Here is a 25856-nt window from a genome sequence, read left to right on the forward strand (position 1 = left end):
AATACTTACATATTAAAAACATAACTTCAACTGCACACCACCACCAGACTGTAGGTACCGTGGAGCGAAGCCACAGAACACTAAATGAGTTCATTCGTTCATACATCTCAGTTGACAAAACAGATTGGGATGTATGGCTACGATACTTCGTATATTGTTTTAATACAACCCCATCTATGGCACATGACTATTGTCCATATGAGCTAGTTTTCGGTAAAACTTCAAATCTACTAAAACACTTTAATAGCATAGATAAAATAAAACCCCTTTATAATATAGAAGATTATGCTAAGGAATCCAAATTTAGATTAGAACAGGCAATTAAGAGAGCTAGACTAATGCTAGAATCTCATAAGCTGAAACAGAAAATTAGTTACGACAAAACTAGTTTAGATTTCGATTTAAAAATAGGAGATCAGGTTTTATTGAAAAATGAAACAGGACATAAGTTAGATTCGAAATATACAGGTCCTTATAGGGTAGAACAAATAGGAGATAGAGATAACATAACTATAATAAATAACAAAAATAAAAAACAAATAGTACATAAAGATAGATTAAAAATGTTTATTTCATAATTGCATTTAACATGGCCATGTTTAGAAATACTTATGAGTGTAACCATGTTTAGAAATACTTTTACACTCCACGTTTAAAAATACTTCTTCTTTTAATACGTATATTATTCTCAATTCCAATCTCTTTAAAAAAAAAAAAAAAAAAAAAAAAATAAATAAGAAATTTAAAAAAAAAAGATTAAAAACAAAAAAAAAATAAATATTCCTTTAAGTAAAATATATTAACAAAATAACTTCATAATATTACGTTATTTTTCAAAAGGAGGGAGATGTAGTATGCACTTATATCGAATATCTACTGTACCAAGAGTACTTGAAACAAACACACTGTAACACTTTGTTGCATTATTTTTATAAACAAAAGGCTCGGTCAAAAGCCCAAAGTGGCCGAGACATGAGTCGATCGGCGCGCATGAAAAAAGTGCAAGTGTCAGCATTCTGTTGCACACGCCGGCCGCTCAGCCAAACTCAAGTACATACACATGCCCTCGCGCTCCAGTCAAAGAGAGCATAATTAAATACACTTTATATACATAAGATATACATAGCCGTCTCTCTGCCGCCCAACTGTAAGCAGCGCAGCTACGAGAATTAGGCTTACTTAGATCCTAAGGCAAATTGTAAAAGCAGAGACAACTTGACGTTGGAAGCGGCATTAACGCTGCTCCTGGATACAAAAACTAACTAAATAAAGAATCTTAAAAAACTACCAAAAGATGTGTTCTCACTAAGTGGGTACGGAATAATAAAACTACCAACACAAGGAGTTTCTCACAACAATAAAATAAAATTTGTTATAAATAAATAAAAACAGTACCAACAAACCCTGAACCAACAGCAGCGGCAGCATTAATAACATAACATAATTAAATACGCCAGGAAGAAGGAAGCTACAACAAAAAGCACAAGCAGCGGCAACAACATTTAATTTAAAAAAATTTTTTTAAGATCATGTAAGTAGAATGTTCATTGATATTTTTTCCTGTGAGTGATAGTGAAATAGAAGATTTGTTAAACGAATTCCGAAAACTCAGAAGCGCGGGAGGTTGTCTGGAAAACCAAAAAAAACTAATATGGCAATGACTAACAAGCAGTTAAAAGCCATTGCTGAAGGCGCAGTTGCAAGTGCCCTCGCCTTGCAGGAAAGAAGTTTTGAACAAAAGTTACTAGACGTTCAGAAGCGCTTAGGTGGTGTAAATATCAGCACACCAGAAGTAGAAACATATAGGGATGTTGAAATCAGAATAAGTGTTTCGTGTAGTGAGACCTTAGATATTATGAAGTCCTTGCCGGACTTTCAGGGAAAAAATGAAAAGTACGTCTCATGGAGAAAAGCGGCGCACACAGCATATAAAGTGTACGAAAAATACGACGGTAGTTCCAAACACTACGAGGCATTAGGGATATTAAGAAATAAAATAAAAGGTTCAGCCGATATGGTTCTTTCGTCTTTCGACACACCTCTTAACTTAAAAGCCATAATAAACCGACTAGATTTTACATACGCTGACAAACGACCGGTATACTTAGTAGAACAGGAGATGTCAACGCTTCGCCAAGGAAACATGACTCTCTTGCAATACTACGACGAAGTGGAGAAAAAGCTGACTCTGTTAATAAACAAGACAATTATGACCTACGACAATACCGTAGCAGCGTCAATGAACGAAAAATGTAGAGCAGATGCGCTTCGCGTATTTATTTCGGGAACAAAAAAATCCCTAAGCGATGTTCTTTTTTCGGCTAGACCATCCGATCTTCCTTCCGCTCTAGCCTTAGCACAAGAAGTAGAGGCTAATCACGAGCGATATATGTTCGCAAGTAGTTTTGCCCGTAGCACGGAGGAAAAACTCCAAAGGTCCGAACAGAGACAACAGGACAGAGAAAGAAATACAATAACAGACTCTAGACCTAACCTGGAGGGTAAAAATCCCCATTTTAATAAAAAAACAAGACAGCCACTCAGACAGGATCCAGTCCAGCCAATGGACGTCGATAGTTCATCTCGTTTTAGACAACCAACTCAAAATCAACAAAGTAATCCGTTTCATAGACAAACCCAAAACAATCAGTGGCAGACCAATCAACAAAATAATCAACCCAACGCTTACAGTAACCATGGACTGGCGCATAAAAGACCCAATAATAGTAGCGCGAGGTACACGGGACCGAAACATCAAAGAACAAACCATTTGGCGTTAAACAATGACCAACCTATCGAAAACAATGACGAATACCCTACAGTAGCCCAAGAGGAAGTAGAAGACATAGATGATGACCTCGTAGATTATGACGAAATTAATTTTTTAGGCATGACTCCCTGCTCCCGTTCATAGAAAGGGATATCGCAGGGAGAAAAATCAAACTTTTGATAGACACGGGGGCTTCCAAAAATTATATTAAACCTATGAAAGAATTAAAAACGATATTTTCGTAAATAAGCCATTTTCTGTGAAATCAATCCTTGGGTACAACACTGTAAACAAAAAATGCATCTTAAACCTATTTAACACAACTAAAACATTCTTCTTATTACCGAACTTAACAACGTTTGACGGAATAATTGGACTGGACTTGTTAAAAAAAACCGACGTCGTAGTTGACCTAAAATACAGAAAGTTAATAACTAACAGCAATTCGGAAGAAATTAAGTTTTTGAAATGTGAAAACGTTAATTTTACAAAAGTTAATGACATCGAGGTACCCCACGAAATTATGGAAAAATTCCAGTCAATGTTAGAAAACCGCACGGGTGTATTTGCAGAGCCGAATGAGGCGCTGCCTTACAACACTAATATCATCGGTACTATCCGGACGGAGAATGAAGACCCAATATATTCAAAATTGTACCCATACCCGATGGGTGTGTCCGACTTTGTAAATACAGAAACACAGGCTATGTTACGGGACGGCATAATTCGACCATCTCGGTCTCCATATAACAACCCGGTTTGGATTGTAGATAAGAAAGGGACTGATGAACAGGGAAACACAAAAAAACGCCTTGTAATAGACTTTAGAAAACTTAATTTAAAGACAGTAGACGACAAATATCCTATTCCGAATGTAGTTTTCATCTTGGCCATTTTGGGCATGGCAAAGTACTTTACCACTTTGGATTTGAAGTCTGGTTTTCACCAGATATTACTCGCCGAAAGTGACAGGGAGAAAACGGCCTTCTCAGTAGGAAATGCGAAATACGAATTCTGTAGACTTCCCTTTGGATTGAAGAATGCACCCAGCATTTTTCAGAGAGCCATCGACGATGTGCTCAGAGAAAAAATAGGGAAATCATGCTATGTCTACGTCGATGACGTAATTATTTTTTCAGAAAATATGCATGAACATGTGAAACACATAGCATGGGTCTTGGACAAGCTAAATGAGGCCAATATGAGGGTTGCGCGTGAGAAATCAAATTTTTTTAAAGAAAGCGTAGAGTATTTAGGTTTCGTAGTTTCACGAGGAGGTATAAGAACATGCCCAAACAAAGTAGATGCAATTCGTAACTACGAGCAACCAACCACACTATTCAATGTCAGATCATTCCTTGGACTAGCAAGTTACTATAGGTGTTTTATTTAAGACTTCGCGTCTATTGCAAAACCTATAAGTGACATTCTAAAAGGTGATAACGGCAAAGTGGGTGCTGGACAATCAAAGAAAATACCAATTAACTTTGATGAGAATCAGCGCCAGGCTTTCGAGAAGCTTAAGAATGTTCTCGCATCTGAAAATGTAATGTTATTATACCCAAATTACAAAAGAGCGTTCGACTTAACGACAGATGCTTCGTCTTTCGGTTTGGGAGCAGTCCTATCATAGGACGGAAAACCCATAACCATGATATCACGAACTTTAAAAGACAGGGAACTAAACTTTGCAACGAATGAAAGGGAGTTACTAGCAATTGTATGGGCCCTAAATAGCCTCAGGAACTACCTATATGGCGTGAAAAATTTGAACATTTTTACTGACCATCAACCACTCACTTTTGCCGTCTCGGATCGCAATCCAAACGCCAAAATTAAGCGGTGGAAAGCTTTTATTGACGAGCATAACGCCCAAATTTTTTACAAGCCAGGAAAAGAGAATTACGTCGCTGACGCGCTGTCCCGACAGCACATCCACTCACTGGAAGAGGATGCGCAGTCAGATATTGTCACAATACATAGCGAAAAAACAGACAAGCCGGTCAACTGCTTTCGGAACCAAATAATAATAGAGGAAAGCGGAACTGCTTCAGTTAGAACGGTCATTATGTTCGGTGAAAAGACTCGACATCTCTTGTATTTCTCGGATAGAGAAACACTTATACAGAGAGTATGCGATGTGGTCAAGAAAGACGTAGTCAATGCAATTTTATGCGAACTTCCAGTACTGGCATTTATTCAGCATAAATTAATAGAAACATTCCCGACAACCATATTCCGTTACACGAGCCGCATGGTGACTGACATCTTAGACAAAAATGAACAAAAAGAAATTACGGTGTCAGAACATAACAGGGCTCATAGAGCCGCTCAGGAAAACGTGAAGCAGATTATGCAAGACTATTTTTTCCCCAAAATGACTCATATGGCAAATGAGGTCGTCGTTAATTGTAAAACCTGCCAAAAGGCAAAATATGATCGACACCCTCATAAGCAGATTCTCGGAGAAACACCGATTCCCTCATATACTGGCGAATTATTACATATTGACATATTTTCTACAGATAAAAAATACTTTCTTACTTATGTAGACAAATTATCAAAATTTTCAATTGTCCAACCAATCGCTTCCAGAACCATTGCAGACGTACAAACCGCGATTTTACAGCTTGTTAATTTCTATCGACGAACAAAAACAATATATTGCGACAATGAGCCTTCTATTAAATCCGAAACAATTAAGACCCTTCTTAGTAACCAATTTAACATACAAATTGTTAATGCACCGCCACATCATAGTACGTTAAACGGACAAGTGGAAAGATTCCACAGTACACTGGCAGAAATTGCACGGTGCTTAAAAATCGAAAGAGGAATTAAAGACACGGTCGAACTAATACTTCTCGCGACTATAGAATATAATAAAACCATTCACTCAGTAACAAATAAACGACCCATCGACGTAATACACTCGTCGACCATAGAGCTTAACACAGAAATCAGGGATAAAGTTTTAAATGCACAAAATATTCAACTAAAAAGATTAAATAAAACAAGACAATACAGAAATTTTCAGGTAGGAGACAGGGTCCTTGTAAAATCAAACAAGAGATTGGGGAACAAACTCTCAAATTTATATTCTGAAGAAATTATAGAAGCAGACTTGGGGACCACAGTCTTAATAAAAGGGAGGGTGGTCCATAAGGATAACTTGAGGTAAATTAAATAAATCTTATTTTCCTTTTTTTCTCCAACACACTAGGTTTTGGACAATAGTACTTCTCGCCGTATACATAACAGCAAAAATGACCGACTACACGACTTTAAATTACACACCAATCATGGACGGGGATGTAACTATTTGGAAAGACTTCCAATACCTTAAGCACTCAAGTAACCTAACCCTGTTCTCGGAATTAGTAAAGGAAACAGAAGAAATGAGAAACCATTTCCCTCAGTCACATATGAGACAAATATTAGATTCAGATTTACGACACATTAGGACTCTCATAGGTACAGTAAATATTCATCATAGACACGCAAGAAGCATTAATTTATTAGGTACTGCATTAAAAATTGTAGCCGGTACTCCAGATTTCGATGACTTCGAGAACATACAATTTACACAGAAAGAACTCATAGAATCAGAAAACAGGCAAATAAATATTAACACAAAGACCCAAGAACAAATAAACAGCATAACAAACGCGGTAAACATTTTGGTAAAAAATGCAAAAACAAAACAGATAAATACAGAAAATTTATATGAAAATTTGCTATCAAGAAATAGAATAATTATTTCCGAGCTCGAAGCCTTGATGCTGTCAGTTACACTTGCGAAAATTGGAATAATTAACCCCGCGATTTTAGACTCAAACGATTTACAAAATTTAATCAATGAACATTATACAAATATTACTATTACTGACCTAATGAAAGTCGCTCAAATAAAAGTTCTATTAGATAATAATTTTTTACACTTTATATTAAAATACCCTAAACCATATATAGCATGTTAAAAAATATTCTTGCACCCCGTTGAGCACAACGGCACAATTCTTAATTTTGCTGAAGGCGATACTATAGCTGACTGCGGTAACAAAATTATGCCGATTGGAAACTGCACCACTGCCCTTACAACAACATTCTGCAGAGAAATGCCCTACACAACATGCGCACAACAACTCCACTCAGGGGGCAATGCACACTGTTCGACTCGCACGAGCCACCTCGAGCCGCTAACAATCATCGATGACGGCGTTATTATTCTCAACGACGGAACAGCTACGATCAACGAACAACTGGTAACTGGAACATTTCTCGTTACATTCGACGAAGAAGCAAAAGTAAACAACACCATATACCGCAACCTAAAGAGCTACGTAAAGAAATACCCAGCGCCAGCCGCATCAACGGTCATTAACATTACGGGTCACCAAGAATTATTGAGCTTAAATTAAATATGGAAAACTTACGATACATTGGTGAAATGGAAAAGGGACTGGTAAAAAAGCCGATAGTATCTGGATTGGCCGCGATCGCCTTTTTGGCCATATGCTTTACTATTTCCAAGCTCTATCAGAGACGCCAGCATGACCTTCAAGTTATTATTGACGGTTTCAAAAAGTCCGAGGACGTCCTTCATCTAAGTGAGGGAGGAGTTAACACGGTCGCCCAGCAACAAGAAAGTTTCCAGGCTAATTCCGCATAACCAGACGGCAATAATGCAAGGCCAGCGTCACCTGCGGACATTGCACAACGACGGTGCTACGGTCAGCACAATCAGCGGGCAATGCACTGCGACGGAAGCAGCGGTTGCCCAACCCAATGCACGAGTCACCGGGTCAGCAGTTTCAGAGCATAGGGCTAGCTTACATTTTAAGAATTTGTGTACTTATGAGTTAGTTGAATTTTGGAAATAAATCGTGACGGTCATCGCCGCGCGAAACCAAACTCGTCTCAAATAATTAATTTATACTTTATGGGGTCGGAAACGCTTCCTTCTGCCTGTTACATACTTTCCGACTAATCTAGTATACCCTTTTACTCTACGAGTAACGGGTATAAATATATCTTTAACAATCTTAACAGAATACAATTAGGGTATTCAATTGCGTTGCAAACGTTTGAAAAGTGTAAAAGTGTAAGCAGTTTCAACAACAATTTCCATACAAAATAGTTTTCAAGGCAACACCACAGCTTATGTTTACAAATCGGTTGTACTTGTGTAGAAATAGGGCGTTAATAATAGGTAGGAATTTTATCTAAAATACTAAAAATATACTGAAAAGTTGGGTTTAAATCCATGGTAAGGACAGTGAAAGGAAAGAAACAAATTTGAATTTTAAATGCATAAGAAAAAAATTTGTCTTCTATAAATCAAAATCATTGAATAACAATTTCAATGGAAGTAAAACCCTCAAGAAAGCGAGACAGGGTGGTTGAATCTAAGCGATGGTCTGAGAGCGAAGTTAATAAAGTCCTAGATTATATGTTGGAGCAATACAAAAATTTAAAAGTTATCTTCCTTTTGTACGTCAATTTCCTGCAACGATGTTTTAAAATAGAGGGCGTTCACAATTCTCGTCTGGCAAACTTATAAAGTTTACACTTTTGCAACGCAATTGAATACCCTAAATATTGGGTGGGCAAGAAAGTCATGTCGTTTTTTTTAGTAATCGTTTTTAATCTAATTTATTTACGACTAATCGAGCACCAGGGTCACACTTTTTAGTATCGTTTTAAAGCTTATTGTCTTAGGTACTATCGACGAAAATTTGGTAATTATTCGATAACATTTGTGGAAGCTATAGCAAATTAAACATGGAGGACCAAAGTGAGCATTTTCGGCATATTTTGCTTTTTTACTTCCGAAAAGGAAAAAAAGCGGTCGAAGCTCGCGAAAAATTGTGCGAAGTGTATGGTAAAGATGCCATGAGTGATCGCCAATGTCAGCGCTGGTTTGCCAAATTCAGGCTTGGAGATTTTGGAGTTAAAGACGCCCCACGTTCTGGTCGACCATCGGCCGTTTTTGACGAACAAATTCAGGCTTTGCTGGATGAAAACCGGCGCTATTCAACGCGGGAGATGTCAGAGAAGCTTAGTGTGTCGCATACAACGGTTGAAAACCATTTGAAGAAACTTGGCTACGTAAGCAAGCTCGATGTTTGGGTTCCGCATAACTTAAAGGAAATTCACCTAACTAAGCGTATCAACATCTGCTATTCTCTGCTGCAACGGATTAAAAACGATCCTTTTTTGAAGCGGATCATTACTGGCGACGAAAAGTGGGTTGTTTACAATAATGTCCAACGAAAAAGATCATGGAGCAAGAAAGATGAGCCAGCCCAAGCCACATCAAAGGCCGATATCCATACGGACAGATGGACTGGCGGATCATGGAATACTACAGTTTAAGCCATGCATGGAATTTGCTCCATGTTTAGAAAAATTTGACTGAAATTTTAGGCAATTTTTGGGCATTTCCGGTTATTTTACTTTCTGGGTGTATATATTGTATATACAAGCGACGTATACGCAAATACCCTGGATACCAAACCCAATACACAACCTGTATATCCCGAGATACCCATTATTCCAATTGTCAATAACATAAGTCCAGAGCCTACTACCGCAGTTATTCAAATTAATCCGACATAAACATTTAACCCCTCAGACACAAATCTTTCCCACGCCTTCAATCGGCAGCACCAGAATTATAAACACTTCTCACGCCTTTATCGACGACGGTAGACATAAACAATATTCAAGCATTTAAACAAAGGGTCCAGTCTGAGAACCCATTCGTCAGCATAAAAGCTTTGGCCAATCCAAATTAATTAAACAAAAAATGCAGCCTAGAAACCGTTTCATCGGGCCACAGATTTGACCAATCAAAATTCTCAATCAAAGTCCACTTTCGCTGCTCGCGTCGCTGTCACCGCTAAAAGCCATAGTTATAAGAATAATGCATTTTGTAAAATCAGTTTAAGATTGGGGATCTAACTCGAAAGAACTTTACCAATAAAAACTCCGCTGTATATTAAAATAAAAATCGCTTTTTTTTAATATATCCCGAAGCAAAAAACATAATTTACATATATTATATATTTGCTTATATAAATCATATATCAGAACCACTTCAACCTCTGAATAGACAAGTCGTGTTACACCAGCATAAAACCGCGCTTAGCAAAACATTAGCAACCTTATCAGCAAAACTCTAAAAAACAAAGTTCAAGAAGAAAAGAAAAAAAAAAAAGGAAGAACGCTATAGTCGAGTACCTCGGCTATCAGATACCCGTTACTCAGCTAAAGGAACCAAAGGGAAATGGAGATATGCAAGCAGCAAAGCGAGATTGAAAGGCGACACCTACCCGCGATCTCAATATATGGTTATGTGTGCGGTAGACTGATTTAAGCGTTATGGGCGTAAGAGTGTACGTGGCAAATATATGTTTGTGTCAATCAATAGGTATTGACGAGACTAATACAATTCCATTAAAATTCTTTATCTTCCAAAAAAATTGTAGGCGCCACAGGCTTAGGCGGCTTGTGGGCGTTATAGTGGGCGTGGCATATTCGCGTAACAAACTTGCGCTGCGCACAAGGCTACGGAATCTAAATCTGAGATCCCAATTCTCTATCCTTGATAGTATCCGAGAGATCCGCGTTAATTTTTGAAGTTAGTGGGCGTTATGTGGTCAATGGATAGGTATTGATGAGAACAATACATTTCAGTTAAAATTTGTATTTTAGCATCAAAACTTTAGGAGCCACAGTTTTTGGCGCTTTGTTGGCGCTAGAGTGGGCGTGGCACGCTGCTGAAACAAACTTGCGCTGCGTAAAAAGCGCAGGAATCTGCACGCCAAATCTCAATAGCCTAGCTCTCATAGTTTCCGAGATCTCAGCGTTCATCCGGACAGACAGACAGACGGACAGACGGACATGGCTAGATCGACCCGGCTAGTGATCCTGATCAAGAATATATATACTTTATGGGGTCGGAAACGTTTCCTTCTGCCTGTTACATACTTTCCGACGAATCTAATATACCCTTTTACTCTACGAGTAACGGGTATAATTATAAATTAAATATTCTGAAGTAATATGAACCATTATCATTCTGTCTTCATTCTGTATTGGTAAAGGAATAATTATAATCAGCTTAGATGGATGTCTACTAAATAGAGGAATTTTAGCATTTATAATTAATTTATTTTCGATAAATAATCCCCTAGCTGTCAATAGCGAATAGACTTTCTTAAGCTCAGTACCTGTCCTTTTCCCTGGAAGAACTAATGTTTCGAAAAGGCTACCTTGAATTTTTGGGATCTCATTTTGTAGTTGATTTGCCTTAAGGGTGTTTAATCTACTATGATTAATGTCAATTAACAGACTTATGATCGCTGCCTGCACCCTTTCGCCTTCTTCAATAAATTAGTTAAGTTGCTTAGTTATCGTAAAGAAATTAATCGACTCCTTATAAACATAATAACTTTCTTTAAGAACTTCTGTCATATTTTTAATTTTTGAATGCATATTCTTAAAGTTATCGCTAATGTCTTCAGTCGTTTTCTTTAACAAATTCGTTTTATTAATTTTAGTTTTTTAAATGATAAACAAATGGATTACAAAATATGAATAGATCCGGCTTATGAAATTTGTATGTTGCGATGTGTCGTTCTCGCGGAGCTGACGTTGCTCGTGTCGATCTCGTTCCACGATTACTCGCCAACTGGCTTCGGAGTTGCCACACAGTTGCTGTTCAATGCTTTTCCATCAGAACTGGATCGTGACAGCTCGGCCAATCCTGCATTCGGATCATCCTCGATTCGATCATCGTCATCGTCGGGAACATCCAGCTCAGGGATGTTGGAGCACCACGGCTTGTAATCTGAATACCTGGGATGTCTTCGATTACATAACGATCATTTCCAAGGACCTTGACGACGATATAGGGTCCTAGGTAACGTGGTTCAAGCTTTCGTGACTCGCCTGTAGCAGCTGGTTCGTTTTCAACGACTACAAGATTACCTGTGGAGTAGATAGAAGGGTTAGCGTGTTTCGTGTCAAACCGTTGTTTACATTTAGCTCGCTCGCTTGCAATATTGACGATCGCTTGGTTTCTGTTGTCGATGACAGATTCCTTCTCGTCTTTTTCCAAATCGGCGTGTATAGCTGGCGTGAGATGACTCTGGACGACGTCAATAGGATTAAAGTTAAACACCAAATCAATTGGGCTGAATCCTGATGTGTCGTTCTTTTGAGAGTTTACACTCCACTGAAGATTGTGTAAAGTAAGATCCCAATTCTTTGGGTTGTCGTTCATGGCGTGTACATAGTTGAGAATAGATTGGTTTGCTTGCTCGACTTGTCCATTTGCACGAGGTGTTCGCACAGCGTTTTTAATGTGTTTAATCTGGTTGTACTTACAGTACTCTTCAAAATGTTTCGAGGTAAACGCTGTTCCACGATCGGATATTATTATATTTGGCAGACCGAAGTAGCTAGAAACTTCATTTAAAATGTTCAGAGCTGGAAGGGTTTTTGTGTTTGCTTCGAACAAACGGTCCCAAGCGACAAAATTAATTCCTTCACGAATAATTTACGGATAAATAACGGCAAAATACCAGTTAAAAACATTTTGGAAAATATCAAGTTTAAGGAGTTGTACTGCTAACTTGATATCAACTTAGCAGAACAATTAAGTTTTTAAAAAAAAAAAAATTTTTAATGGAGCTCCAAATTAATTCTTTCACGAATAATTTACGGATAAATAACGGCAAAATACCAGTTAAAAACATTTTGGAAAATATCAAGTTTAACGAGTTGTACTGCTAACTTGATATCAATTTAGCACAACACCTTATAATTAAAAAAAAAAAATTAAGCGTCAAATTTATTTCTTTCACGAATAATTTACGGATAATTAACTGCAAATTGTCAATTGAAAAAAAGTTTCAATGTCAAAAGTTGTTTTGCTAACTTGATGCATATGGGCTTGCCTCCTTTGGATTTGTAGTAGATAGAGATATATTCTTTTACGTATTTCCGCATTCTTGGAAACCAGAATTTTTGTTGAATTCGTCCGATTGTTTTGTCAAGACCGAAATGTCCAAAATCATCATGACACATCTTAACAATGCGCCACCTCACATTCTTTGGTACAACGAAAGCTATTCCTTTTTCGACCTTGCGATATAGACGGTGATTTTTGATTACGTAATCAACCTGAAGTTGCTTTAGCTGATTTCCGGTACGATGTCCTTTTAATACAGCAAATATTTGGACAAGGGGCTCATCTTGAAGCTGCATAGTTACCAACAAGTCATCGACGTCCGTAATTATGGTGCGCACTACTTCCTGTAATGATTTTCCAGGAGGCCAATCGGGAGCGCGGCTCATGGCATCCACATGGGCCATTTTACTGGCATCACGATGAATAAATTCGCAGTCGTAGTCCAGTATTTTAATCCACCAACGTGCGACCTTAGCGATGGCGGAACAATCAGTAACGAGTCGGAAGGGTTTTCCTAGAATATACACCCCAAACCTTTGTAGTGTTTCTACGACGGCCAACGTCTCGAGTTCATAGCTATGGTATCTACTTTCAGCGTCAGTACAGTGCCTACTAAAATAGCAGACAGGTCGCCAATTAGTTTTGTCTTGACATTGCAATAGGACTCCTGCTAGTCCGATCGCAAAAGCATCTGTGTGTACCTCATGATGTGCTGCAAAGTCATACAGAACCAGAACAGGAACACAGCATAACTTGTCGATTAGCTCGTTAAAAGCCCGTTGCTGGTCATTTCCCCAATCAAAACAGTTTTGGTCTGATTTACGCAACAATCGTGTAAGGGGTCTTGTTATTAAGAAGTAGTTTTTAACAAACTTTCGAAAGAATCCCGTTAGACCCAAAAATCGTCTGACATCCTTTACGTTATTGGGGACTTTGAAGTTTTTGATAGCGCTCACCTTGTTTACTCCAGGAGTGATTTCATCTTTGTTGTCAATATGGCCCAAGAAAGTTATTTCTGATTGAAGAAACTTGCACTTGTCGAAGCGAAGTGTTAAGCCGCTGTCTTTAAGAATTCGAAAGAATTTTTCGAGTCGTTCGAGTCAAATGTTTTGCTGGGAACTATAACGTCATCTAAATATTCGAGTACCTCACCTGGCTCCATGCGTTTGACTACTTTGTTCATAACCGCTTGAAAAACTGCTGGGGCATTGACGAGACCGAACGGCATCCTGTTGTATTCGTAGTGGCCGTCTGAAGTTACAAATGCTGTGAATTGTTTGGATGATTCGCAAACCTCGACTTGATGATATTCCCTACGCAAGTCCAGCTGAGAAAAATAGGCATTCCCGGCTAATTGGGCAAATTGTTCCTCCAGATTTGGCATTGGAAACGGTATTTTGACGGTGTAGCTCCGCAAAGCAAGAAGCGTTTTCCAATATAAATCCGTTTATGAGTTCGTTCTGAACTGAGGAACGCTCTTGGCTTGTTTGAATTTTTCGAATGTTCTCTACGTAACACTTGTTACCGAGGATGATCAATTTGTTTCCATCGCGACAAAGGATATCCTTACCCAAAAGTACATTTTTGGTTATTAGTTTATCTTCTACGACCAAAACTTCAACTTCGTGATCAGAATCGTCTATTACAATTTTCACGTAAAGTTTCTGTGTGCTAAGGAATTTCCCACCACCAAATCCGTTCAGAGTAACAGCACATCGTTGTAAAGCACCTACGTTTCGGCGAATGACTTACGAATTAGTGTTCGCGTACTGGATCTACGAATACGACGGTTTCCGAGATCAATTTGGAGATTTCCGAATCAGAATTAGAGTCAATTTTATTAATTTTTTGACCTGTTTTTGTGTTATCGGGGCAGCTGGCAGAATCGTGTGTTGTGCGATTGCAGTGCGTGCATCGAGGCTTGCTCTGGGGCTCAGGACATTTCGAAGAATAATGTCCAACCTTCTGACAATTCTAGCATTTAACCGATACTTCGACTTTATCGTTAAAATAACGTTTTGTAACCAAGGATGAATTTGGCTTATGAACGCTGACGTTAAGATCCCGTTTGTTTGACATTTGACTGGCGATATTGGCTGGCTTTATGATATTATGCGCTGAGTATGCAAGAATATCGCGTAGAAGTTCGTTACACGAAACGTAACTGTTGGATATCTTTCTCTTTAAATCGTAGTCGTTAATCCCGTTGATAATGTGTGTGCAAATGGCTGAATCTGGTAGCTCACCCTTTTCACCTAAGGCTAGCATCTTGTAGAAATAATCTGACGGTGACTCGTTGGAATCTCTATGCGTTTTTCACATCTTAAGGTGAACGTCTGCCGCATTGCTGAGACATGGAAAGTCATTTAAAAATCTTGCAGTAAACTGGGGCCATGTTTGAAATATTTGATCCGTAGAGTCTACCCAATAACGAGCAGCACCCAGCATCTTTTGTTGAACTGCAAATATTACCTTACGATCATCCCAACGATAAGCGTTACAAAGGGAGTTAACACGCTTTACAAATTGATATGAGTTCAAGGATTTACCAAACGATGGATTGAATTCCGGAAGCAGCGCGACAATATCACTGATGTTTCCATAGGAGGGATTAAGGTTTTCATTGCCAGTAGGGATCCTGTTATCCAAGTAGCCAGCACGAGCATACGGATACTCGTTATACATCGGTTGATGTATTGGAAAAGTACTGTATTGACTAAAATCGTTTCCCGAAGTTACGAAATTTCCAAAGTTTGAGTAAGTGACCGGGATGTTTACGTTTGGCTGTGATGTAGCACAGTCGGCAAATTTCTATGACGTAGAAAAGTGCACGGTGTGTGGCTGTGTTGGGTAGATATCGATCTGCTGTGACGTAGAAAAGTGCACGGTGTGTGGCTGAGTTGGGTAGATATCGTTCTGCTGTGACTGAGACGTTGCCAAGTTTACGTTTGGGACATTCGTTAATTTTTGCACATACATCTCGCTGGATCGTAGGTCGATTTCTTGTTGTTGCCGTTTTTTCATCATGCCTTTGACTCGTTGTATAGCTACCATTGGCTGGCTGAACTTCGTTTACTGTTGCAGATTTTTCGATTGGTGATGATATTACGGAGGGGTGAAAAGATCTCTCTTAAAGCTCTCGGACCGTTTTCTCTAGCTCCACAACCTTCTTTTGAAGTGATTGGTTTTCTGCACTTATGTATTCGTCGTCGCTGTTTTGGGAGTTCAATCTTTTAAGCATGTCTTCGCGATTTCCCGATGTCGACAGTCCCGCTTCTCTGCACTTATGTTGTAGGGCTTTCTTAGTCAAATAGTTATTTTTCGGCATAGTGTATTAATTTCGCTTTACGTTGTGTCCATTAAATTTTGCTCGATTTCACTAATTGCGCACTATCCCACTTCTGAGAATGTCACACACTTCCAATACTTAGGCGTTGTATAGGGGAATGTGTGAGTTGCTGTTGGTTTGTCAGGAATAAGGCGAATAGATAACGCGACTTACGGTGAATAATTACACTAACTCGAATTATTAATTATAGTTTTTTTTAATAATAAACAAATGGATTACAAAATATGAATAGATATATCCGGCTTATGAAATTTGTGTGTTGCGATGTGTCGTTCTCGCAGAGCTGACGTTGCTCGTGTCGATCTCGATCCACGATTAGTCGCCAACTGGCTTCGGAGTTGCCACACAGTTGCTGTTCAATGCTTTTCCATCAGAACTGGATCGTGACATTAGTATATGGCAGCCGTCTTATTTATATTTTGGATGCTAAATGATTTGTTATGGCCATAGCTCGCAAGTAACTGTTGACCGTTTTTCTTCTTACGCTCTCGTTGCGAGCACAACCGAAAAAGTTCATACTTTCTCGCTCTGAGCGCTTCTCGTTGAGCTCTTTGTATGTCGCTCTTTCAATGAGCAGTGCGTAAAGAGCGAAAGGAGAAACGCTCGCACAATTAGAGTCAGCAAAAGACCCATTGACCGAAAAACTCAACGCATACCCTCTTCACATTTACTTTCGTTGTTGTGAAAAAGAAATAATATAATTTGTTTTATATTGTTTTATTTATATTTTAAAATATTTTTGTTAACGATCGCCATTAATATATTTCGTCTGCAAAACACACGCTTTACGATTTGCTTGCCTATGCGTGTGAATGTATACCAATACATACGCAAAAGACCTTTTGCTTCATGAACACCACAAAACGTTCTTGGAACAACCAGAACAAAACAGAATATAAAAAAACGGTTTCGCTCTGAGCGCGAACGAGCTCATTCAAGAACCCATAAATTGGTTGCTCTCAGAGTCTTTTCGTAAAGAGTCAGGAAAAGACAACGGTCGACAGTTATTTGCGAGCTCTGGGCCGAGGTACTCGACTATAGCGTTCTTCCTCGTTTTTTTTTTTAAAGAAAGCCGGCCTACGACAACAGACACTAAAGACTCGTCAGAGAGTGATTAATTCTAATTTTATTTTTCATAATTGGGTATGTAATTGAAGAATTTATTTTGTTTTAAACGAATTAGTTTCTTTTTGTTTTTGTATGTACATATAATATGTAATAAAATGAAATGTTATTTTGGTTTTTTTTTAATGATCCCTTTGCTCAATTTTCTTTTTTTTTTTGTAACCCTGGAACCAATCTTCGAACTTTACATAGTTTGCTATAGAAAATCCTAATTCACTTTGCGTCGTTTCAATTTGCGTCGTATTTTTTTGGAACGTATCCCCGACGCAAAGCGAGGGATAGGTGTATATATATATATATAAGTTAACACCCAGAATGCTAAATGCTCAAGTAAGAGTATCGCCACACGCGCAAAATCCCAAACAAAAACAAATTGGTTATGAGCACGAGAAAAGCATAAGCACCAATTTCCCAACAGTAAACCTATACTGGCCAGAACGTTGCCCAATAGGCCCCTAATTGAGTTCAGCAGCCACGTGCGCTGAGCTTGCACTTCCCACCTTACGATCGTGGGAAAGCTTCAACGCGGGGTGATTGAACCCAACGCCGAGTGCATTTGGCAACAACAGTTATTGCCAAATTAAGTTGACCAATCAGAATAAGAAATGGTCAACTGCACCGCGGCAGCAGCAATATCAGCGACAGCAACCAATTAGGACCGACCACATCAACAACAGCAGCGATGTTCAATGACGATAGCAGAGAACGTCAGCAGAGGCAGCAGCAGCGGCAGCAGCACCTAGGTTACATTATTAATTATTAACATAAGAAAAGTCAGTTGTAAATCTGAACTCAAATAATAAAGTTTGTATTTTTATACCCGTTACTCGTAGAGTAAAAGGGTATACTAGATTCGTCGGAAAGTATGTAACAGGCAGAAGGAAGCGTTTCCGACCCCATAAAGTATATATATTCTTGATCAGGATCACTAGCCGAGTCGATCTAGCCATGTCCGTCTGTCCGTCTGTCCGTCTGTCTGTCCGGATGAACGCTGAGATCTTGGAAACTATGAGAGCTAGGCTATTGAGATTTGGCGAGCAGATTCCTGAGCTTCTTACGCAGCGCAAGTTTGTTTCAGTAGAGTGCCACGCCCACTCTAACGCCCACAAACCGCCCAAAACTGTGGCTTGTACAGTTTTGATGCTAGAGTAAAAATTTAAACTGAAATGAATTGTTCTTAGCAATACCTATCGATTGACCCAAAAAAAAGTTTGCCACGCCCACTTGGACGCCCACAAACCGCCCACAAACTTCAAAAAATAGTAAGTATGAACGCGGATATCTCGGAAACTATCAAAGATAGAGTATTGGTATTTCAGATTTAGATTCCGTAGCTTTGTACGCAGCGCAGGTTTGTTATGCGAATATGCCACGCCCACTCTACCGCCCACAAACCGCCCAAGCCTGTGGCGCTCAAAATTTTTATGCTAGATAAAAAATTTTAAGTGAAATGTATTGGTCTCGTCAATACCTATCGATTGATCCAAAAAAAAATTTGCCACGCCTACCCTAACGCCCACAATGCTTAAATCTGTCTTCCGCCGGTAGGTGGCGCATTTAAATCTCGCTTTGCTGCTTGCATATCTCCATTTACCTTTGGTCCCTTTAGCTGAGTAACGGGTATCTGATAGTCGAGGTACTCGACTATAGCGTTCTTCCTTGTTTTTAAATAAAATACTATCTAAACTTTTAACTGGCGCCCGAACAGAGACCTGATATAAAAGTTCGCGAAAGATACAAGTTCCGCGCTTCGCGACGAGCAGTAAAAAAATCCTGCCGGTTCGGTAAAATTATCCTGCCTAATCCGTACGAAAAAACCCGACCACCGAAGCCCGGAAGTGCCACAATTAAAGTGCCGTTCCAGAAAACGCTACAAAGTGACACTCCTGCAAAAAGGACTTGTACCTGGTGGACATATCAGGCCAACTTTATCGCTGTGATTCCCTTTAGTACCCGTTCGGAGGGAACGTGCAAACAAAGGTGTAAAGGAGGTGCCCTAGTAGACCCGCATCCTGGAGAAATCACTGCAACGTGGGACAAAAAGGAGAAACACCAAGATTACCGGCACGAGAGCACACCGAGATATGATTATTTTGTAAGCATAAAATTAAGCAAATATTCCAAACAAAAAAAAGAAAACAATAATTGTCAAGCGACAAACAAATTCCGTCAAAAGGAAAAGTATAATAACTAACAAATAATTAAATTGATAAACAAAGAATCAAAGAATTTTAAAATTAAATTAAATCGATCAAAATAATCGTTACCTATCAAATTTAAAGAAAAATATTTAAGGATTAAAAATCTATATTAAGAATTAAGAAAAAACAGCATTTAAATTCTAAGCTCTAAATCAAACCTTATAATTTTTACAGCACGAAATAATTAATTATTTTCATTCCGAATTCTGAGTAACTATCAGAAAATTTTTTTTAATATAAATTCATCCTTTTTATCTACTGTTCAAATATCGTGATCACAAAAAAATAACTAAAAATGCCCGACCAAGATTTAGCGGACAGACTAGGAAACCTTACAGGCCCTTCCGCAACTACCAATGCGCGACTTATGACCGAGAGGGATATCAAAGAAATAATAAAAGGTGTCTTAGAAACCAAATTAAGTGGCTTGGTGAAAGAAATAATTAAACCCAATAAGGATTTTTCGCAATATAAAGACCAAACAATTAAACGAGAACTATCACACAACCTTAGTGAATTAGACAAAATACCGGACATTGTACGATCGCTTAGGGAATTTTCAGGAAACAAAAGTGAATATTCCTCATGGAAAAAGAGTGTAGCACGAGTTTTAAAAATCTATGAAGGGAGAATTGGTTCACCAAAATATTACGGAATTATTTTAGCAATCCGCAATAAAATTACTGGACAGGCAGACGCAGTGCTAGAATCATACAACACCCCACTCGACTGGACAGCTATTTCGAAATGCCTAACATCGCATTTTGCCGACAAACGAGACCTTAAAACTTTAGAATACCAGCTCTATGCCCTCGCTCAAGGAAACAATACTATAGTCGAGTTCTACCAAACAGTCTACCAACAGCTATCCCTCATCCTGAACCAAGTTAGTAACATGGACGTTTCACAAGAAACCATACAATCCTTAACAACTATGTACAGGGAAAAAGCTCTAGACACTTTTGTTAGAGGCCTAAACGGAAATCTGGCTCAACTGTTAGCAATCAAAGAACCGCACGACTTAGGGCACGCACTCCACCTATGCAGTTTGCTTGAGAACCAGACCACTAGAAACAATCAAACACCTAAAAACATTTACTCAGGAAAACCGCCTACACTACCACCAAGAACCCACCAACCGTTCCGAATGGTAGGAGCGAAACAAAATTTTCATCCCCATTTATACCACAACCCTAAACAGATGCAAGTAGTAGCCGCAACCGGGAAATTCCCCTTCACACAAACCATCCAACCTAATTATTACAATCAACCTAATTCAGACCAAGCAAGACAATTAACACCCTATATTTCCCCGACACCGCCCCCCCGACCCCAACCAAAAGCAGTACCTATGGAAGTTGATCAATCAATTCGATCGCGTCATATTAACTATATGAATAAGCCGGCGAACAACGATTATTCTGGGAAACGACCTCTCAGCACTTCTAATGTTCAGAACACTAGCAAGATGCCAAGACAATTTCATATTCAAACCGAGTCCGAAACTACTACACAACAGGAAACGCAAAAAGATACAACTAGTGCAGAGCAGGAATATTACGAAATGGCAGAACATAATAACATAGGCGAACTTCAAGAAGAATTTACTTGGCAAACTGATACAGAACAACAAGAATACATTGACATGTCCGAGCTCTATTTTTTAGAATAAAGTAACGACGGGGAACGGAAAAATCTTAAAATTTTTAATAGACTCAGGCTCAAACCAGAATTACATCCAACCACAACTGGTACCAAACCCAAAACCAAACGAGAAAAACTTTTCAGTTAGCTCTGTGGGAGGCAACAATAATATTACACAACACACGATTCTTAAACTCCCCAATATCTCAGATAAACCAATGAAATTTTTTATACTAGATACACTAAAAACATTCCATGGCATATTAGGCAACGATACAATGAAAATATTAGGCGCAATTATAGATGTCAAAAACGATACACTCATTCTCGAAAACAAAAGGAAAATTAAAATTCACCAATTAGCCGCACAAGCCGTTAACACAATAGGACCACAAGTCAGTCATATGACCGAGTCACAAAAAATAATTATAAAAAACCTTGTACAAGGCCACAAAAACTTATTCGCCGACCCAGACACAAAATTAGCATACACAACTAAAGTGGTAGGAGAAATAAGAACTTCATCAGACTCCCCAGTCTATGGAAAACACTACCCATACCCAGCTTCACTAAGACAGGAAGTAGAAAAACAAATAAACGAAATGCTCGAAGATGGCATTATTAGACCTTCACGTTCTCCGTATAATGCACCCGTTTGGGTAGTTCCAAAAAAGTCAGGTCAGTCCGAAGAAAAAAAGTATAGATTAGTAATAGATTACAGGAAACTCAACGACGTCACTATCTCTGATCGGTACCCTATCCCAGAGATTGGCGAAATTATTGCACAGCTAGGGGATAATAAATACTTTTCAGTGTTAGACCTTAAAAGTGGATTTCATCAAATCCCATTAAAGGACACGGATATCGAAAAAACAGCCTTTGCAGTAAACGGCGGAAAATATGAATTCACCAGGCTCCCATTTGGTCTAAAAAACTCGTCATCTATTTTCCAAAGAGCCTTGGACGACATCCTGAGGGAATACATAGGGAAAATTTGCTATGTGTACGTGGACGACATAATCGTTTTTAGCAAAAACGAAGTAGAACACGGTCAGAACCTCGAAAAAGTATTTTCAACCCTACAAAATGCCAACATGAGGGTACAAATAGAGAAATGTCATTTTTTCAAAAACGAAGTATATTTTTTAGGGTATACCATCTCACAAGACGGAGTTAAGACAAATATTGACAAAATAAAAGCAATTGCAAAATTTCCGATTCCGAAAACGTTAAAAGATCTACGATCTTTCTTAGGCATGACAGGGTATTATAGAAGATTTATTAGAGATTATGCAAAAATTGCAAAACCACTAACCATTCTCCTCAGAGGAGAAGAAGGTCGCATATCAAAAAATAAATCAAGCAGGACAGCTATTAATTTAGACAAGGAAGCAATAAATGCTTTCGAAAAATTAAAAAATACACTTATCTCCCGAGACGTCACCCTAGCATACCCAGATTTTGGAAAAGAATTTCAGCTTACAACCGACGCGTCAAGTTATGCGATAGGCGCAGTCTTAGAACAAAACCATAGACCAATAACATTTATCTCACGTACACTCACAAAAACCGAAGAAAATTACGCAACAAACGAAAGGGAAATGTTAGCCATCGTGTGGGCACTTCAAAGCCTAAGACATTATCTTTACGGATATTCGAAAGTGGTAATATACACAGACCACCAGCCCCTAAGTTTTTCAAATAGTGTCAATAACCATAACGCGAAACTAAAACGATGGAGAGACCTTATTGGCGAATATAATCACGAAATTAAATACAAGCCAGGAGTAGCTAATGTAGTAGCTGACGCACTTTCTAGGGCCCCGGCCGAAATAAATTCACTCAGCTCCACAGCAACCATTCATAGCGACGAAAGCTCATCTCACAATCTTATATTTTCTGTAGAAGCTCCCATTAATGTTTTTAAAAATCAATTATTCCTACTCATGGACGAAACGGACTCAGATACTTTTGAAATTCCATTCCCAACCTACCATAGACACATAGTAAAAAGAAGAGAGTACACAGAAGAACAAATAATAGCAATCCTAACATGCAGACTAGATCCCAAATTAATAAACGGAATTTTTACTTCCGAAGAAGTAATGGGAAAAATACAAAATATTTATCCCACATATTTCAGTTCATATAAAGTAAGGTTCACGCGAAAACAAGTAGACGACGTCATGTCCGAATTACAACAAAATGAATTAATAACTCTAGAACACAAGAGAGCGCATAGAGATGCGAAAGAAAATAAAATACAAATACTTAAGAATTATTTTTTCCCGCAAGCTCAAAAGAAAATTCAAGCACTAGTTCAGTCCTGCCAGACCTGTAAAGAATCTAAATACGATAGGCATCCGCCGAAGGGCGAAATTCAACCAACACCTATCCCCAAATATCCAGAAGAAATAGTCCATGTAGATATTTATATCACAGAAAAAAACAGAGTATTAACAGGTATTGACAAATTTTCCAAATACGCTCAAGTAAAAATTTTACAGTCAAGAGCAGCTGAGGATATTAAAAACCCCTTAAGAGAAATGCTTATAGCTTTCGGTATGCCGAAATGGATAATAATGGACAACGAACGTTCTTTAAGTTCTGCAGCTATAAAATTCATGCTTGAAGACCAACTTAAAATCTCAGTGCACACCACTGCCCCATATGCATCAACAAGTAATGGACAAGTAGAAAGGTTCCATTCGACACTATCCGAAATTTTAAGGTGCTTAAAAAAAGACAACGGGAGCATGGTATTTGAAGATTTACTTTTTCAGGCGGTCCAGGAATACAATAAATCAATACATTCAGTAACAAAAGAAAAGCCCATAGACATTTTTTTTAGAAACACAATCCCTAATACACCGGAAGGTATAAGAAATCAACGAGAGGAAATAATACAAAAAATTCAAAAGAAACAACTTTATGACTTAGAATACCACAACAAAAACAAGAACCTACTAAGACATTTCAGGCCAGGCGAAATAGTACACGTTAAAATCGACAAAAGATTAGGGTCAAAACTAACACCTAGGTATAAAAAAGAAAAAGTAGCAGAAAATAAAAACACCACCATTAAAACTCAAAGCGGAAAAATAATTCATAAAAATAATATTAAAACATAATTTTTCAGACTATTTTAACCAACCTGCCTGGGTATTACCACGGTCCTCGACTATTCAAACTCCCAACTCATTTCACTTGAAACCGGACTAGCAGCCAAACAAGACGGAACGTTTAAAATCATCCACATTTTCAACTTGACCAGCTACGAAGAGACATTTACAACCTTAGAGGAATCATTTAAATCACTTACTTCATCTCACCCGCTTCAACCATATCTGTCGTACGAACTAAAACAAATCAAATCCGACTTACGCAGATTGCAAACACAAAAAAGACCAAAAAGAGCAATAGAAGCAATAGGGACAGCATGGAAGTGGCTGGCAGGATCACCAGATCACCATGATTATGAGGTTATAGAAAATAAGATAAATGAACAGCTAGAAAATAATAACAGACAAGTAGTAATAAACCGGCTAATTAACGAAAAAATAAATCAACTCAGTAATGCCACAAATGCAATTATAAAATTTACTCAAAGCTCGGAAGGAATAATAGACCAAAAAGCCAATATCTTAAAATACAAAATACAACTAATTAAAGAAGAAATTACAAACATTCTGTACGCAATAACTTGGGCAAAATCTAACACAGTGAATTCATTCATTTTCTCAGCAAAAGAAACCAACATTGTAGAAAACATTTTTAAAGAAGAAAACAGGTTATTTTTCGACATAGAAGAGCTTTTAGAATTTGCTAAAGTCAAACTTGCCATCAACGGCCACGACCTCATTTACATTATTAGCCTACCAACAATTAATAAAGATACTTGCAGAACATTAAAAGTAAAAAAAGCCCATATAATTAACGATCTAAAATATGAAAATCTACTAGAATGTAAGAAACAGCTATTCGCAATAACAGAACCTTGCGAGGCACATAACGATAAAACTATTTGTAATTCCGAAAAATTGCTAGACTTAAGTAACGATACTTGCGTAAATGCTCTGCTCAACCTTAAGGAACCAGTATGCAAAATGGTCAACAATCAACACATTCCCGATGTCGAGGAAATATTGCCAGGAACTCTACTGCTGAACGACTTTAGCGGATTTGTCTCGTTGGACGAAAAACTCTTAAAACTACAGGGCTCATTTATAATCCAATACAGGAACTCTACAGTAACAATTGGAGAAAACATCTACAAGTCAAAAGAAACCAGCACGGTCGAACCGGAACCCCCACTTTTTCAATTAACAGCGGAAAAGTCGAAAATAGATGAAGTACTGTCACTACAAATGGTCAAGGAACTTAACATAAACAACACAAGAGTACTAGAGAAACTCAGAAGCGAAGGAATTATAGATTCTTCCCTGAATTATGGATCCGCCATCATCCTATTTGTAGTTACCCTAGGACTGATCATACGATTCATGCGAAGGCGAAAACCAACAGAAGGCTTGCCAGCTCCAGCGAAAACAACTGAAGAGCCATCCCCTCCCGGATCTGTACTCTTTTACGTTGCGACCGAGGACAGTCGCGTTTAAGGGGGGAGGAGTTAACACCCAGAATGCTAAATGCTCAAGTAAGAGAATCGCCACACGCGCAAAATCCCAAACAAAAACAAATTGGTTATGAGCACGAGAAAAGCATAAGCACCAATTTCCCAACAGTAACCCTATACTGGCCAGAACGTTGCCTAATAGGCCCCTAATT

General features: G+C 38.4%; 1 protein-coding gene across 4 annotated transcripts in view; it reads right to left on the minus strand.

The window, feature by feature from the left end:
- The window catches only part of LOC119559042 (rabankyrin-5), a 140829-nt gene that overhangs the window by 93434 nt on the left and 21539 nt on the right, over positions 1–25856 (minus strand). The window contains exon 3 of one of the 4 annotated variants that reach the window (XM_037872172.1): positions 11387–11767. The exons of the other annotated variants lie outside the window; for them this stretch is intronic. Coding sequence (XP_037728100.1) covers positions 11499–11767 — 269 coding nt within the window. The 3' untranslated portion in view covers positions 11387–11498. Of the gene's footprint in view, positions 1–11386; positions 11768–25856 lie in introns of those variants that run through there. 4 annotated transcript variants of the gene reach the window in all.

The sequence above is a fragment of the Drosophila subpulchrella genome, unplaced genomic scaffold, assembly GCF_014743375.2.
Source record: "Drosophila subpulchrella strain 33 F10 #4 breed RU33 unplaced genomic scaffold, RU_Dsub_v1.1 Primary Assembly Seq16, whole genome shotgun sequence".
Lineage (NCBI taxonomy): Eukaryota > Metazoa > Arthropoda > Insecta > Diptera > Drosophilidae > Drosophila > Drosophila subpulchrella.